Below are 13,181 nucleotides of genomic sequence, written 5' to 3'. Positions count from 1 at the left end.
ACCTTTTAAGAATAAAGCACCGCCCCCAAGCAGGCACCCTCTCAGAAAAAGCCATGTCTTCCAAGCAGGCACATAAGCCCTCTCGGGAGAGGCATCCTAACCCTTTTTCAGGTAGGCACTTACGTCTTTCAGTAGGTGTCCCGTGTAGGCACTATACCATCCTCCATGGATTTAACTAAGCCTGATTTCAGGCAAACATCTTATTATTCCTCCTGCTTAAATCCTACTCCAAGTAGACGCCCTTATAAACTCTCCTCCGTGAAGATACACAAGCCCTTCTTTAAGGAAGCACCTTCATAAAAACCCTACTTCGTACAGGCACAAAATAAGCTCTTCTTTTTTTTTTAGCATGCTTATACTATTAACATGCTATTCTATGAATTTGAAAAAAATATGGTTCCCGGGCTAGTCTCTTGCCTCTAAGGCTCCTACTCTAATAAGTGTTGAAATATGCATTTATTGGGGGGGCTAATGATGTGCATAAGAATTTCAAAGTGGCCCAAGCGACTTAAAAAAAAAAAAAGAAAAAATTGCAAAACCCATAGTGCTCCCTAGAGAGTTCAGATCGGGAAAGGATCCATAAGGTAAGAGGCCCAAGGGGACCGGCAAGCGCACCCCAAAAAATAAAGTTGGGTAAAAAAGGTCCAGCCCACCCAAATTCGAGAAGGCCTCACGAGCCCACAAGAAAGCTTAAGGATTTGAAGATCCCAACCGAAAATCAAAAGGTCCTCCACATGCACCTATGTGAAACCTAAATGGCAGCCACGCAGGACTTCTGGAGGCCTCCCCTCATGAATGGAATAAGGATTGGTAGACTTTAGGGACACATGGCACCACAGGGAGAAGTATTATAAACCTTAATAGACTTGATATCCAGCTAGGATAAAGCTCCTCAACTAAAAGTCCGAGAATGCAACATTATCCCCCAAAAGATAGACAGCAGACTCCAACAACCCACGAATTTGAGGGAATCCTCTAGTTGCCCCTTGAGTCCGAGGGGATCATCCAGTCACTGGGGACTCTGCACTAAATCTGAGGGGGATTCAACATTATACAACCACTTCAAGGTCATACTCCCCCAAAATTCATTACCTTCTACAATAACCTTGTATGTCTATAAATAAAGAGGTCACCAACGGGAAAAGGGGTCAGGTTCACACATTCCTGTACCTTTTATACGTTTTACACATTGAGCCTATATACTCTAATTTTCATCTTTTTCGCTATCATTTTGATTTAAAGAAGCATTATAATTTCATATTTGGAGATTAAATTCAATAGCAATATTTTATTGTACACAAATTCAAATAATAATACTATCTTTTTCACTTATTTGACCATTTTTTACATTCCAACACGTATTTCACAACTTCCGACTGCGGATAGACCAAATGCGGCATTTTTTTGTGGCATTATTTATTTTGTACGTGCATTTTCTAGGCTCATCACAATGTAAATTGAAAGCCACAATAATTTTGTCAAATAACGATTGTTATGACATTGAATTTCTCTCAACATGTTGGCCATCAAGACAATAAAGTTAAGAGAAAAAAATCCAAATTCCAAATTCCAATGAAGATTTCACCTAAAAGTGAGAGAAAGAAACAAAATACAAATTTTAAGAATACTAACCTGATGAAATAATAATAAGAAATTAATTATGCAAAATAAAAACTCAAAAGGCTAATTATAGTAATAAAAACAAATTTAGGCAATCAAATATTATGAGAAATTACAAAATCAGCGCTATGGAATTTGGCAAGTTTATGCAAATAATAATAAAAGAAAGAAAATACTAAAAATAGCGAGAAATACAACACAATGTTTGTTTTCGCTTTTGACCCGTCATTGAAATGGGTCAAAATATTTGTATGTTTTGTAATTTTTAAAATTATTTTTATTTGTTTTAGTTAGTTTTGTATTTCCAAAAGGCCAACAAAAAATAAATCCTAAAATGTGATAGCCTTTTAATTTTTAAATACGAATATATTTAATTTTAACCACTTAATATTTTGAACGTAATATTTTTTTACATCATTGGAATAACTAAAAAATACAAAATAATATATTAATTATACGCGATTAATTCAAATATTACATTATTTAAATAATGTATTTAAATTAATCTATTATTAAAGTGCATTTAATTATTTATAAAAGTGTATTTATATAAAATATGTTTGTCACTTTTCGTACATTTATAATTAGAAAACACTATCTATTTTAGTTCATTCACAACTAAATAAATTATATACATGTTCATACATATATATATAAATATATATAAAAGAAAATATAATTTGACGATAAACAGTACTTTCTGTCTCCCACTAACGAGCATTAAACATAACATACTTATTTTATATTATCTCCAAAAATAAATCCAAACGCACAGAACATCTCTAACTTATACTTATTTATTTTTATTTTTCTCTCTATATATCTCCACAAATCACACTAAAACAAGTCAAAATAAAACCAAACATAATGCATATTTTTTCGGCTAATTTTATTTTTAAAAAAAAGGAAAGAAAGAAAAAGAGTTTTGTTAAGCCAAAGCAAACAACTTTGCAATGTTCTTAAGTTTTGGAACCACCAAACTAGTAAGTCACTTGAATTACCAAATCTACCCCTCAAACAATCATTTTTCTTTTTCTTTTTGGGATCATCAGTTCTGAAATGACCCTCCAATTAGGCGGCCTTAGAACAACTACTAAAGGAGGAAGAGGGGAAATGATAATAATAATAGTAGTAATAATACAAGGGAGAGGGAGGGGTTAATGTCACAGGTGGGTGTTGCGCCTGGGCGTAACCCGCGTATTGCTGTTCCCACTGCTCTTCCTCACCACCGGTTCGTGGCTCTCCTGTATCATCATCATATCTGCCAGATCCTCACCGAACAATTCCACAAATGTTTTCTGCAGATCCTCAATGCTCTCTGCCTTCTTCCAATTCAAACAAAGTAGAAAGATGAGCAATATGTGGTGTGAATGTAATTACCAGAAGAAAAAATTGCGTACCTCAGCCCCAACGTTCTGCTGCTCCATCATATTCATCAAATCATGTAGGAAATCTCCCATCCCCTATTACATATGCCAAATTTATCATATACTCCAAACTTCTAAATTTTTATTTTTAAAACCACCACTTACCTACCTAATGTTAATTTGTACTTATTCAATCAATATTCATATATAACAAAATAACTTACCATTACTCATTTAGATTATTATAATAGTATAATTTTATTTAATTATAGGACTATAATAAATGGCTACAAAAATCAAGGTAGATTAAAGGGCACTTTTATCATTATAAAATAGGGATAATTACGACCCCTCTTTTGAAGATCCTATGTTGTTTGAAAAATTACATTTCGCACCTCTAAAATTTGCTTTCATCTAACAAATAACTTCATTAGTTTAAATTAACTGAATTTGCTGACATTAACAAAAAACTAAATAAAAATTGATAGTTATCCTCAATTGATTTAATAGTAACGTATTGCAGGTCAAATAATTTTTTTTCCGTCCAAACTATCCTTATAACAGTGAAGATACACCTCCATACGTACATTAACACATGAAAACATATGAGTGTAATTTGATCATAAAAAAATTCATTTGACCTGCAATACATCAGTAATAAATCAATTGAGGATTAATATATATATATTATTTTTATTAATATCAACAAATTTTGTGAATTGTAACCAACGGATCGACTTATTATAAGGCGAAAGCAAACCTAAAAAATACTATATGTAAATTCTCAAATTACAGAAAATCTACATATAAATACATCAAACCTCAGAACAGAATATCGTAATTATTCCTATAAAATATTCTATATATGGCTATGCAACTATTTGACTTTTATATAAAAACTCAAGTATCAAATACGTATCAATTAGATCATGCATAAACTTAAGCATCAATTTGACAGTAACACTAAAATACACTTAGCTTATATTTATTCATCTTACACTAATGTATTGAGGGGGAAATTAGGCACGAAAGTATAAATATTTTGACAATATTGCCCTCATGATTTTATACCTTCCCCGGTCCAAAAAGTTATCTGGGTGCAATCTACTAAATTAATGATTCCTGAAGGTGCAAAATGTTAACTTTATTTGAGAGAGGGGAGAATTGCAAATTACAAAATTCTTGGGGTGTTAAGTGTAATTCACTCGAATTTTGCCCTAACACATGTACGAGGTACAACGATCCAATTAAAAGTACCCATTTTGTTACCACGTCCCACACCGAAGGTACAACTATGCATGCAGAAGGTGCAACTAAAGCCCAAGCCAGGAAAACTTAATTGACGGGTTAAAATGGGAAATTTGTGATTAAGGGGTGTGTGAGAAGCAAAAGAGGCGTGGAAGAATCAAAGGCGCAGGGGAAGAAAAATATCTAAGATATTTTTTCTTAGGGAATAAACGCACACGCACCTCGTCTTCCTCAAAGAGATCAAGGAATCCGGCGTCGTACATTGACCTCTTCCCCTTGTCCGACAATACTATTCACGCCCCATCACTCAATCAATCAACAAAAGCTGAATTTAAATCTTAAAACCGAATAAAAATTGAAGAATTCAGTGTGTGTGGTTTGTGTTTCTCAACCTGAGTAGGCTTCTTGGATTTTCTGGAAGCGGCGTTTGGCTTCTCCGGCGGCGGAGGGGTTCTTCGCCCACCTATCTGGATGCCATTTCTTCCCACCGGAAAAAAAATTCAAAAATCAAAATTCGAAAAATGATGGTTTCAAAATTTAAATTAAAAAATCGTCTCCGATTAAAGAAAAATTAAAATTACCAGAGCGAGTTTGCGGTAAGCTGAACGAATGTCTGAGAAGGAGGCATCCTTGCGAATCCCGAGGACGGTGTAGTAGCAATAAGACCCGACGTCGGATCCTCCCTCTCTATCCATACCCGTACCCGGAAAACTTGTTAATTCCGATGAATGGATTCTAGAGCATTCACAGATACAGAGAGGGATCGGCGATGAATTCAAGCGCTGGTTAAGCCTCCATGGGGATTTCTCGCGAAAGGGCAGTTGCGTAGACGAAGCAAAACTGGGGAAGAAGTTTATTTCATTATTATATGCGGCAGAAATTGCAAAGTCGCAGTGGGGAAGGAAAATATCTGGGAAGAGAGAGAGAGAGAGAGGGCAGTCTAACGCCGCAGGGAAGGTTCGAGAAATGGAGGAGATATTTTCTTGAGGGGGTTTGGAATTGGGTCTCGACGTGTATAGAATTACCGGATCTGCCACCGGGTTTTTGGTTTGTGTTTCAGGACGCGGCTCGCGTATGCTTTTTGTTTTTGTTGTGAATTAGTTTATTTTTTGAGTTATTTTTTATGCAATTTTAATTAACATTAAATAAAATTTAACTAATTTTTGTTTAAATATTGTGCGTATACAAAATAAAATATGTAATAAAATTGATATGTCGAATTATATAATTAATATTAGATTATATTTTTTATAATTAGATTGTGGGTTCTATTTTTGAACCGTGTAATTGGCTCCATTGAATAGAGACGAAAAAATAGTCCACGTTCCAGTAGAATGATCAATTTTTCTAATCAGTATATATGTTGTTTCAGGAAGACGCATTTGGAAAAAAAGAGGAAAAAAAAGAAAAATTAGGATTGTTTTTGTATTTACTATTATTCTGTAATTGGTCTAAGTATAAACAATTGAGCTGACCTATTTTGAATCATTTTCATATTTATTTCTAATCTCTTATGTTTTGTTGTAACATCAGCTTGGCATCATCTGTGGAAAACAGTTTGAATTGTTGAAGATGCAAACTGATGATATAAAGCTCAGATTACAATGGCCGAACAAGAAATTCAAGAAGAGGAGAATTGACAACTCTACCCTTATTAGAATACTCTCTTCGAGGTGCATAGCACAACGCCCTTTAAATAACTCTTCAATTCAAGAACTCACAAAGGGTTTTCCTAAATGAGTTGAGACCACAAGCTCCATCAAGGTGTATAACACAGCACCTCGAAGCTGAAAATATCCTCAGATAGAGTTTTTAATAACTCATATAATTTCGTATTAATAAATTACCATCATCGCATACTAAAGAATCGCGGAGGTGTTACCCTGCCCGCATGCGCCTGGTCGAGGTGGTGTCTCCCTGGTATCTAGAATTGATGGGGCGAATAGATGACATGACAAATTATACAATTATATATTAGATTATATTTTCTTTAATTGGTTTGGTTTTCATTATCCATGGCGGAATTAGAATTTAATTGCATCCCTTATGTATATTTTTTCTATCCTTAGACCACCTTAAATTTGGTGATATGATTAGGGTGGAATTTATTAAAATATGAACAAAGCTTTGGGGGATTGCTTACTGTTATATACTGCATAATATTACTTTATAGATTATGTATTGAGTACAGTGGATGTCATGTTTAAATCAAACACTGTATAAATGATAATAGCGTGAAAATCCGAATCTACCACGATCAATACATAGTACTTAAGTGCATATTTTTTGCCCATAAATCATTATCTTCCTCCCTCATTAGGTGAGCTTCCTTCCTAGTGAAACTAAGTGGAAGTCCGAACCGACTGATATTGAAAAATCAGGGTATGAGTTGTGGTTAGGGGTGAAATGCCACTCGAGCCCAGAGCTAGCGGGTTCTCCCCAAAATGCGTTGAGGTGCAATAGTTGACTCGACATTTAGGAGTAAAGCACTGTTTCGGTGCGGGCCGCGAGAGCGGTACCAAATCGGAGATTTCACCTAGCATTTGGGGGGAGTGTAACTCAAGAAAATATTTCGTAAGGATACATAACTATGAATCTCTCAAAGCAAGATCAGTTATTCGACTACCACCTGATTTTTCGCGCTCTTTTCGACTCAGGCTTTCATTATTGGCTATAATATGGGTTATCGGCCTATCGGTCTTTAAGATGCTTACTGACCCCATTCATTTCAAATATTTCTCATATTGAACTGGTTAATGTCGTTGTTTTTTGGACATTTTTTGAAGCCTATAAAGCAAATGTTTCACTGAGTTTTACTATTCTCAGCCACCTTCGTTATATATCGCATTTAATGTTCAGATTTAGAGTCACTTTGCTATACGTTGAAATTAAATTTTGGCTTCGATTTTTCCTCTGATTGCATTCATGAGGGTTTGTAGTTCTTATAATTTTTAATTTGGTGATCAGATGCATTATTTTGGCGTACACGAATTCCCTGTTTGCATGATTGGTCTTGCCTCATTTGTTGACACTATTGTGACAAACTTCTGTCGATTAAAAGCTAATATAGATTGAAATCGCAAGACATGCTTACTTTTCAACAAATAGAGCGTCAACAAGTGTTGTATTATAGCAATAGACATCATATGAGAGATTGCCCTATAATTTTAATAATTGTTAAAGATAAATGTTATAATTATGTCTTTCAGACGAGTCATTTTGGAATGAACCAATCACAATTCCGTTCTAGCAATGCCTCTCGGACCAATTCGATGGAATATACATCTGCATACGATTTTCGTTGTGCGCACGTGCTTGTACAGACTAGAGGTTGTAGTTCGCACCTTATGGACAAATGCTAACCCTAACTGTCGTTTTCGAGGTTCATCTGGTGATGATGTATATATACTTATATTTGTTATTTTATCATTCATATTTACAGTATTAGTAGCATATTCATACACTGGATAAAGTGGTCAGTTTATTTGTTTCAGAAGTAGGCCAAATATACCGGGTTGACCCAAGAGAAAGTAAACAAAAAATAAAATATGATTAATTGGAATTTTCTAGCTAATCACTCAAAGTAAAGGTGACCTTAAACAACTATACCTCTTTTTTTTCATTAAAATTGTTTTTCACTTTTCTTCACTAAAATGCTTTTAATCTACATTTGATTTGAATTTGAAAATTAATCTTAAAAAATCATTTGAAATATATATAAAAATAAAATAAAATCGATCGATATTTCAATCGTAATTGAACAAAAAGCAAGCACATGTATTCCAGTAGCTGCAATCCGAACACACTTTTTAAAAACAAAGAAGATGGATCTGGATCTGAAACTTGAACATTGATTCAAGAACTGCTGTTTGTACAAGCACCAAAGATTTGATGCACAAGACCCAAATCGAATGAAAGAAAAGAATTAGACAAAGCAAAAACTAGCCAACACTAGGAAGCTCAACTCAGGCAGCTGCCCTCAGTTTCGGGCTTTCAGCCACCCCAAATCTTCACTTAAGTGCTGGATCTCGACATAAATGAATAAGAAGATTTTACGCCACACTTTCTGCCAGCTCTCTCACGCATTATGCTGTGGGAGGGAGACGCTTGACAACCGTCGGACCTAATACTGCACAGAATTATTTCAAGTTACTCTAACTCTACCAGAACTATGCCTATACAAACTTGTGGGTGATGAGCAGATCAAGACTTTGATGATGAGAAACCATCTTAGAAGTCGATAAATACTTTTCATCTGAGGAGAAGCTTGCCTGTAATGATTGCTTTTGAGATCATTGTTTCAATTTACATATAGTTGTAGAAGCGTTTCCATTTTCTTGCGGCCACATTACGCCTAACTAGTATCCGCCACTTAACCACCGCCAGAACCTTGCACCACCTTGCTTTGGGCCTTGGGTTCCTGGGGATAAGGATCCCAGAGTCGGAAGAAAATACACCAATCTCAGGATTGTTAGGTTCAAGAAAATGTCCATTCCCTTGCAATGCTGATGGGTCAACCTGAAAATCATCGATGGGTAGATCATCAGTTGACAGCTGATGCCCGATGTAGTTCCCTCCAATGTGGAATCCAGGTGGAGAATCACTCGTCCCGAAACTGTTTCTAAATGTCAGATTGAAGCCTTGCATTGGATATGAGCTCTCCCCCAACTCGAAGGAACAATTATGTTGTTGTTCCACTTCAGTTTTGTAAGGTGGTGAGAATGTTGGATGATAAGTGTTCATCTCTGTTTCTTGGTGATCTGTGAACAAAATGTTTTTTCAGATGCTACAATGGAACATATGTGGCAACGAATATTAGCAAACAGACTTTTCATAGAGCTAAAAATGTGAGCTATGACTTGAACACTCAAATGGCTTACTGTCGAGATTGAATATTAAATCTGCCGCCACATTAATCTTTTATGCAGTTATTTCTTAGTGGAGTGACATGTACCCGATTAAAGTTTCACGGAATTGAAAAAGGCCAAGATCAGCAGATGAACAACAAATATTTGAAAATTATTGTAAGGAAGGTAGAAAGATGAGTTGATAGTTCATTACCTTGTTCCTGGAAATTGACACCATGGAGACCCATGCTAGGATTCATAAGAATGTCAGCAGCTGGACTTGCCGAAAGCATAGGGTATCCAACAATTGATGGGTCACAAACTGAAACCCAGTCCTTTATGTTTCGATAAGCATGCTGCTTCAGATTTTCCACCATCCTCTGTAAAAGGAATAGGTAATATCAGTTTCATAATAGAGAATGACACGTCTTGTCGAAGATGCTGGCAACATAATTATTTATATGAGAAACTTGCGATCACTGACATTCCCTGTATTATCATGTTTCACATTCTGAAGCTAGAAGGTATGTTACCGTCTTATGTACCAAACTTCAGTAATCTAACTCCATCCTTAAATTGATTGTTTTAAAGCTAACCAAATTTTGGTGCAACATCAACTGGAGAACATGAGGTTAGTTTGGATGATAAACCAATTTTTTAATTTCGATGATTTGTCCTCTCACAGTGAAAATTATGAGCTGAGCTCATTCAATATTACTATTTCAGAAATTATTGAGAGGATAAAGTTGGAATAAGAAAAAGTATCCGGGTAAAGATACCAACCATCTGGTGTATGTTGAGACTATTCACAGGCTGCGAACTTTGTCCATCAAGAGTCACCCCGATAACCTTGTATATGGAGTTAAATACCAGCCCTGTCCCTTGTCCAGTCCTGTACATGTAGTTCTTGTCATCTAAAGTACACGTTGTAGCATGTCCGATAATTGTCTCCCATGTCCTTTTTGAGACTTTATCAAGTATCTACAAATTGAACATATAGTGTGAGATGTGTTAATAAAAAAGAGGTTTGTTTTTCATCCAAGTAATTTATATCTCAGATAAAGAGTGAGTTTCTTACAGCACGTAGTGTGAACTGGTCCGAAAAATAGAGCCTCAAGAAATCTCTAACAGAGGTGATCCCATACCGAGTCAGTTTTTCATGGGATGTGCCATCTTTAGCTATCTTTTCCAGCCGCCATACTTCATCATCCAAGGAGGGTGGATAATGCTTCTGATAAGCTGAATAACAGATGACACATCAGTGCATAATTCCATTTCCATCTGCTAGAAATACATTGAAGATTCATGTTTTTCACATTTCAATAAACTTCCTACAAAACCAGCTTAAGCTTATAAATATGAGTGTTGTGTTTCTTTACATATCCAAGTTTTCTCCAATTGAATTCCCCATTTCTCTGAGACGGAGGAGCTAGACATTTTCTTACTTGAACCACAAAGACATGTCGTGTTAATTAACGGAAACCAGACAAAGATGAACAAAGTACTAAGATATTTTATAAGTTTTATGCGTTAGTAAAACAGACAACTAGAGAAACATGCTGGTCTATGTTTGTTAATTGGCAAGCTCCAACTGAAAGAATAAGTTCAAAATGCCCTTCTGCACGTGCAGAAACTATATAATACTGAAAGGTGAAAAGTAGTTCAGAAGAAACACTTACACTCCCCTCGGTGATCTTTAACTTTGAAAGAATTGCTTATTGCTTCTCTAATTCTTAATTCATCAGAACTAGCATGCACTTGTGCTCCCAACCGAAACTTCCCACTCCTAATCCAGCTTGAATTATCTGTGAAGCTTATCTCACCAATATAACCGACCCCATCCTTCAAGGGAACCACTAACTCTCCAGCCACCAATGGCCTTTTCCCTTCTCTGTTCTTCACTATTCTGTGGTTAAATTCCTTCTTTGTCCACCCTTCCTGATCATCAGGCCCAAAATCACCATCAAGCACGACGATGTTCACTTTGGCTGAAGATAGTGGGCCCGATGTTATTATTTGTTGGGAACTAGAATCGTACAAGGCAATCTTTATAGGATTTCTGTCCTCAGACACAATCCTACTGCCCGTAAACAAGGTGTGGGGCAAATTGTTATGAAACTGCAGCTGCAAACTCCTTGATCGAGAGCAATCCTCTTGATTATACGAGGATCTACAAGAAACATTAAATGAGAGCAAGATTAGATTAAACTACTTATCATCATCGATAAAGGAGTTAACATAATTACTCAAGGGAGTGAATAAAAATCTGTGCATTATGAAGACAGACTAAAACCAAAGTAATTTGTTGCAGTATGATGCTTGAAGTGGTGGACAACATAACAAGGCATAAGAAAATATAAATGCATATACAATAACAAATGACATAACTAACCTCAGAGATCTGTCAATTGCACGCTCCACCGCCTCTTGCACCTATACAGAAGGATAATATCATAATAAGGACATGAAATCAAAAGAAGATCTCTTACATATCAAAGTTATTTATCTATAATGAAACAGGTCTTAACCAAGTATCCAATAGGCCATTAGCTCTCCAAAATTATATCATGAGAGGTAGGCATAAATACAAAAGTTGATGGAACATGAGACCATTATTGTCTTATACATCCAGGTGCACCTGTAATTAGGTTTGTGTGGAAAGTGTGGTGACCTACATGAACTGAAAGAAATGCTATAAATTGGAAAAAATGTGCAAATCTTCATCAGAAACAACTTAGTTAATACACTTATTCTAAGTATGCTTAGGGACAACTTTAACAAGCTATGTTTTTCCATGAGACCATTAAGGTGTGATTCTTTTTCTCCAAGAAGCTACATAAACAAGAGGGTCCTTACTGAATCATTGAAATTTAACAGTTCCTAAGCATCAAGCATGAGTGCAAATGTAAACCCCACATATATAAAAGTGACCACTAAATTAATGGCAAAAAGATGCCTTTCTAGTGACTTATATTAAACAATTAAAAAAGAACAAAGGAAAAAGAAACAAACAACCAAAGAAGAAGATACCATACCCATTTTCTAATGATGGGTTCCAAGCAGGGTACATATTCTTGCACTGTCCGGCCATAATTCAGCCCTTTGAATATGCTGCACAAATCCAGGTAGAAAAAAGAAAAAATCAATAAATAGCACAAACTACGAAAAAAGAGAAGAGCACAGCAAATACATCAGGGAGTACTCCACCCACGTCGAAACTAAATGCCGGCGTTTAGTCGGAAGTTCAGAACCTTCCTCACCCCCCTCCCTAAGCTGTCTTTTAAGTACCATCAAAGAGCCAAGATTCACAAGCTTACAGTCTATACTAATTGAAAGGGAAAAAGAAGTGCTGCAAACAATCAAAGGCAGGTAGGCCACAAACTGCCAGCCGCCAATGCTTAAATAAGAAACAGAGCAACTGATCAATTTACTCGAAACTACCTAGAAGCTTCATTTAAACAATTCAACGAACACATTGCTCACAGAAGTCAAGCATATATGTGTAACGTTTACACAAACTAACAAGCCCCCCGCTCTTATTTTAATGATGAACCCACAAACACTGTGTGTCTTTGTGTTGGAGAGGTTTTATCGCAGTACTCAATTTCCTAAGACCATGTAAAAAAAAAAAAAAGGATCTTGCTCATCCGACATTATGAATCATTCTAGTTTATATAGACTGGAGGGTAATTCCAAGAATGCAGCTAATATTAACTGAAACAACCGCGTGGACGAGTAAAGATACGAAAAAGACTAAAAATCAAGAACAGACATTAACAATACTAATTATTACAAGAATACTACGTGGCATGCAAAATAACACTCCAAACAATTCCCAAAAAAACAATGTTGAAAGAGGGAAAAATGAACGGTGAAAACCACGCGGATTCGCTGACTGGTTCGGAAATCTTGATGTTGAGAGATGCAAAAAGATACCTTGAGAAGAAGCTTGGCGGAAGGTGCGGGTGCTACGCGGTAGATATCTATCTCCACAGCGTCGCGAAGACTTGCAAAAGTCTTCTCCCAGGGGTTTTAATTTTCAGTTAGTTTTAGTTTGAATTTCAGTTTCCGGGTCTCTCCACTTTGCCTTTTTTAGTCT

At 35.9% G+C, this 13,181-nt stretch overlaps 2 protein-coding genes across 3 annotated transcripts; both read right to left on the bottom strand.

The window, feature by feature from the left end:
* On the bottom strand, nucleotides 2,508-5,189 carry LOC105172412 (chaperone protein DnaJ-like). 2 transcript variants are annotated; one of them, XM_011093816.2, is made up of 5 exons: nucleotides 4,817-5,189; nucleotides 4,628-4,715; nucleotides 4,457-4,524; nucleotides 3,021-3,083; nucleotides 2,508-2,945 (listed from the first exon to the last, which is right to left on the bottom strand). In XM_011093816.2, the coding sequence occupies exons 1-5, from the start codon at nucleotides 4,928-4,930 to the stop codon at nucleotides 2,784-2,786; spliced, it is 495 nt and encodes a 164-aa protein (XP_011092118.1). In that variant the 5' UTR covers nucleotides 4,931-5,189; the 3' UTR covers nucleotides 2,508-2,783. The 2 variants fall into 2 exon arrangements, with proteins under 2 accessions (XP_011092118.1, XP_011092119.1); XM_011093817.2 differs by having other exon boundaries at nucleotides 2,508-2,942.
* LOC105172797 (calmodulin-binding protein 60 C-like) lies at nucleotides 7,992-12,825 on the bottom strand. The gene is made up of 8 exons (XM_020697281.1): nucleotides 12,294-12,825; nucleotides 12,118-12,193; nucleotides 11,475-11,515; nucleotides 10,762-11,252; nucleotides 10,161-10,321; nucleotides 9,866-10,063; nucleotides 9,297-9,462; nucleotides 7,992-8,995 (listed from the first exon to the last, which is right to left on the bottom strand). The coding sequence occupies exons 1-8, from the start codon at nucleotides 12,371-12,373 to the stop codon at nucleotides 8,541-8,543; spliced, it is 1,668 nt and encodes a 555-aa protein (XP_020552940.1). The 5' UTR covers nucleotides 12,374-12,825; the 3' UTR covers nucleotides 7,992-8,540.

This window comes from Sesamum indicum, linkage group LG10 (assembly GCF_000512975.1).
Source record: "Sesamum indicum cultivar Zhongzhi No. 13 linkage group LG10, S_indicum_v1.0, whole genome shotgun sequence".
Lineage (NCBI taxonomy): Eukaryota > Viridiplantae > Streptophyta > Magnoliopsida > Lamiales > Pedaliaceae > Sesamum > Sesamum indicum.
The sequence above is the reverse complement of the archived record's forward strand: the minus strand, read 5'-3'. Positions and strand labels throughout refer to the sequence as shown.

Bases quoted from the DNA above. Each gene is read 5' to 3' on its own strand.
- LOC105172797 (XM_020697281.1), bottom strand. From the start codon at position 12,373: ATGGTACTTAAAAGACAGCTTAGGGAGGGGGGTGAGGAAGGTTCTGAA. The intron at 10,322-10,761 runs GTAAGTGTTTCT...TCTGTTATTCAG, and splicing joins TAAAGATCACCGAGGGGAGT to CTTATCAGAAGCATTATCCA. The intron at 9,463-9,865 runs GTTGGTATCTTT...TTCCTTTTACAG, and splicing joins GTCTCAACATACACCAGATG to AGGATGGTGGAAAATCTGAA.
- LOC105172412 (XM_011093816.2), bottom strand. From the start codon at position 4,930: ATGGATAGAGAGGGAGGATCCGACGTCGGGTCTTATTGCTACTACACC. The intron at 4,525-4,627 runs GTTGAGAAACAC...GGGCGTGAATAG, and splicing joins AATCCAAGAAGCCTACTCAG to TATTGTCGGACAAGGGGAAG. The intron at 3,084-4,456 runs GTGCGTGTGCGT...CATATGTAATAG, and splicing joins ATCTCTTTGAGGAAGACGAG to GGGATGGGAGATTTCCTACA.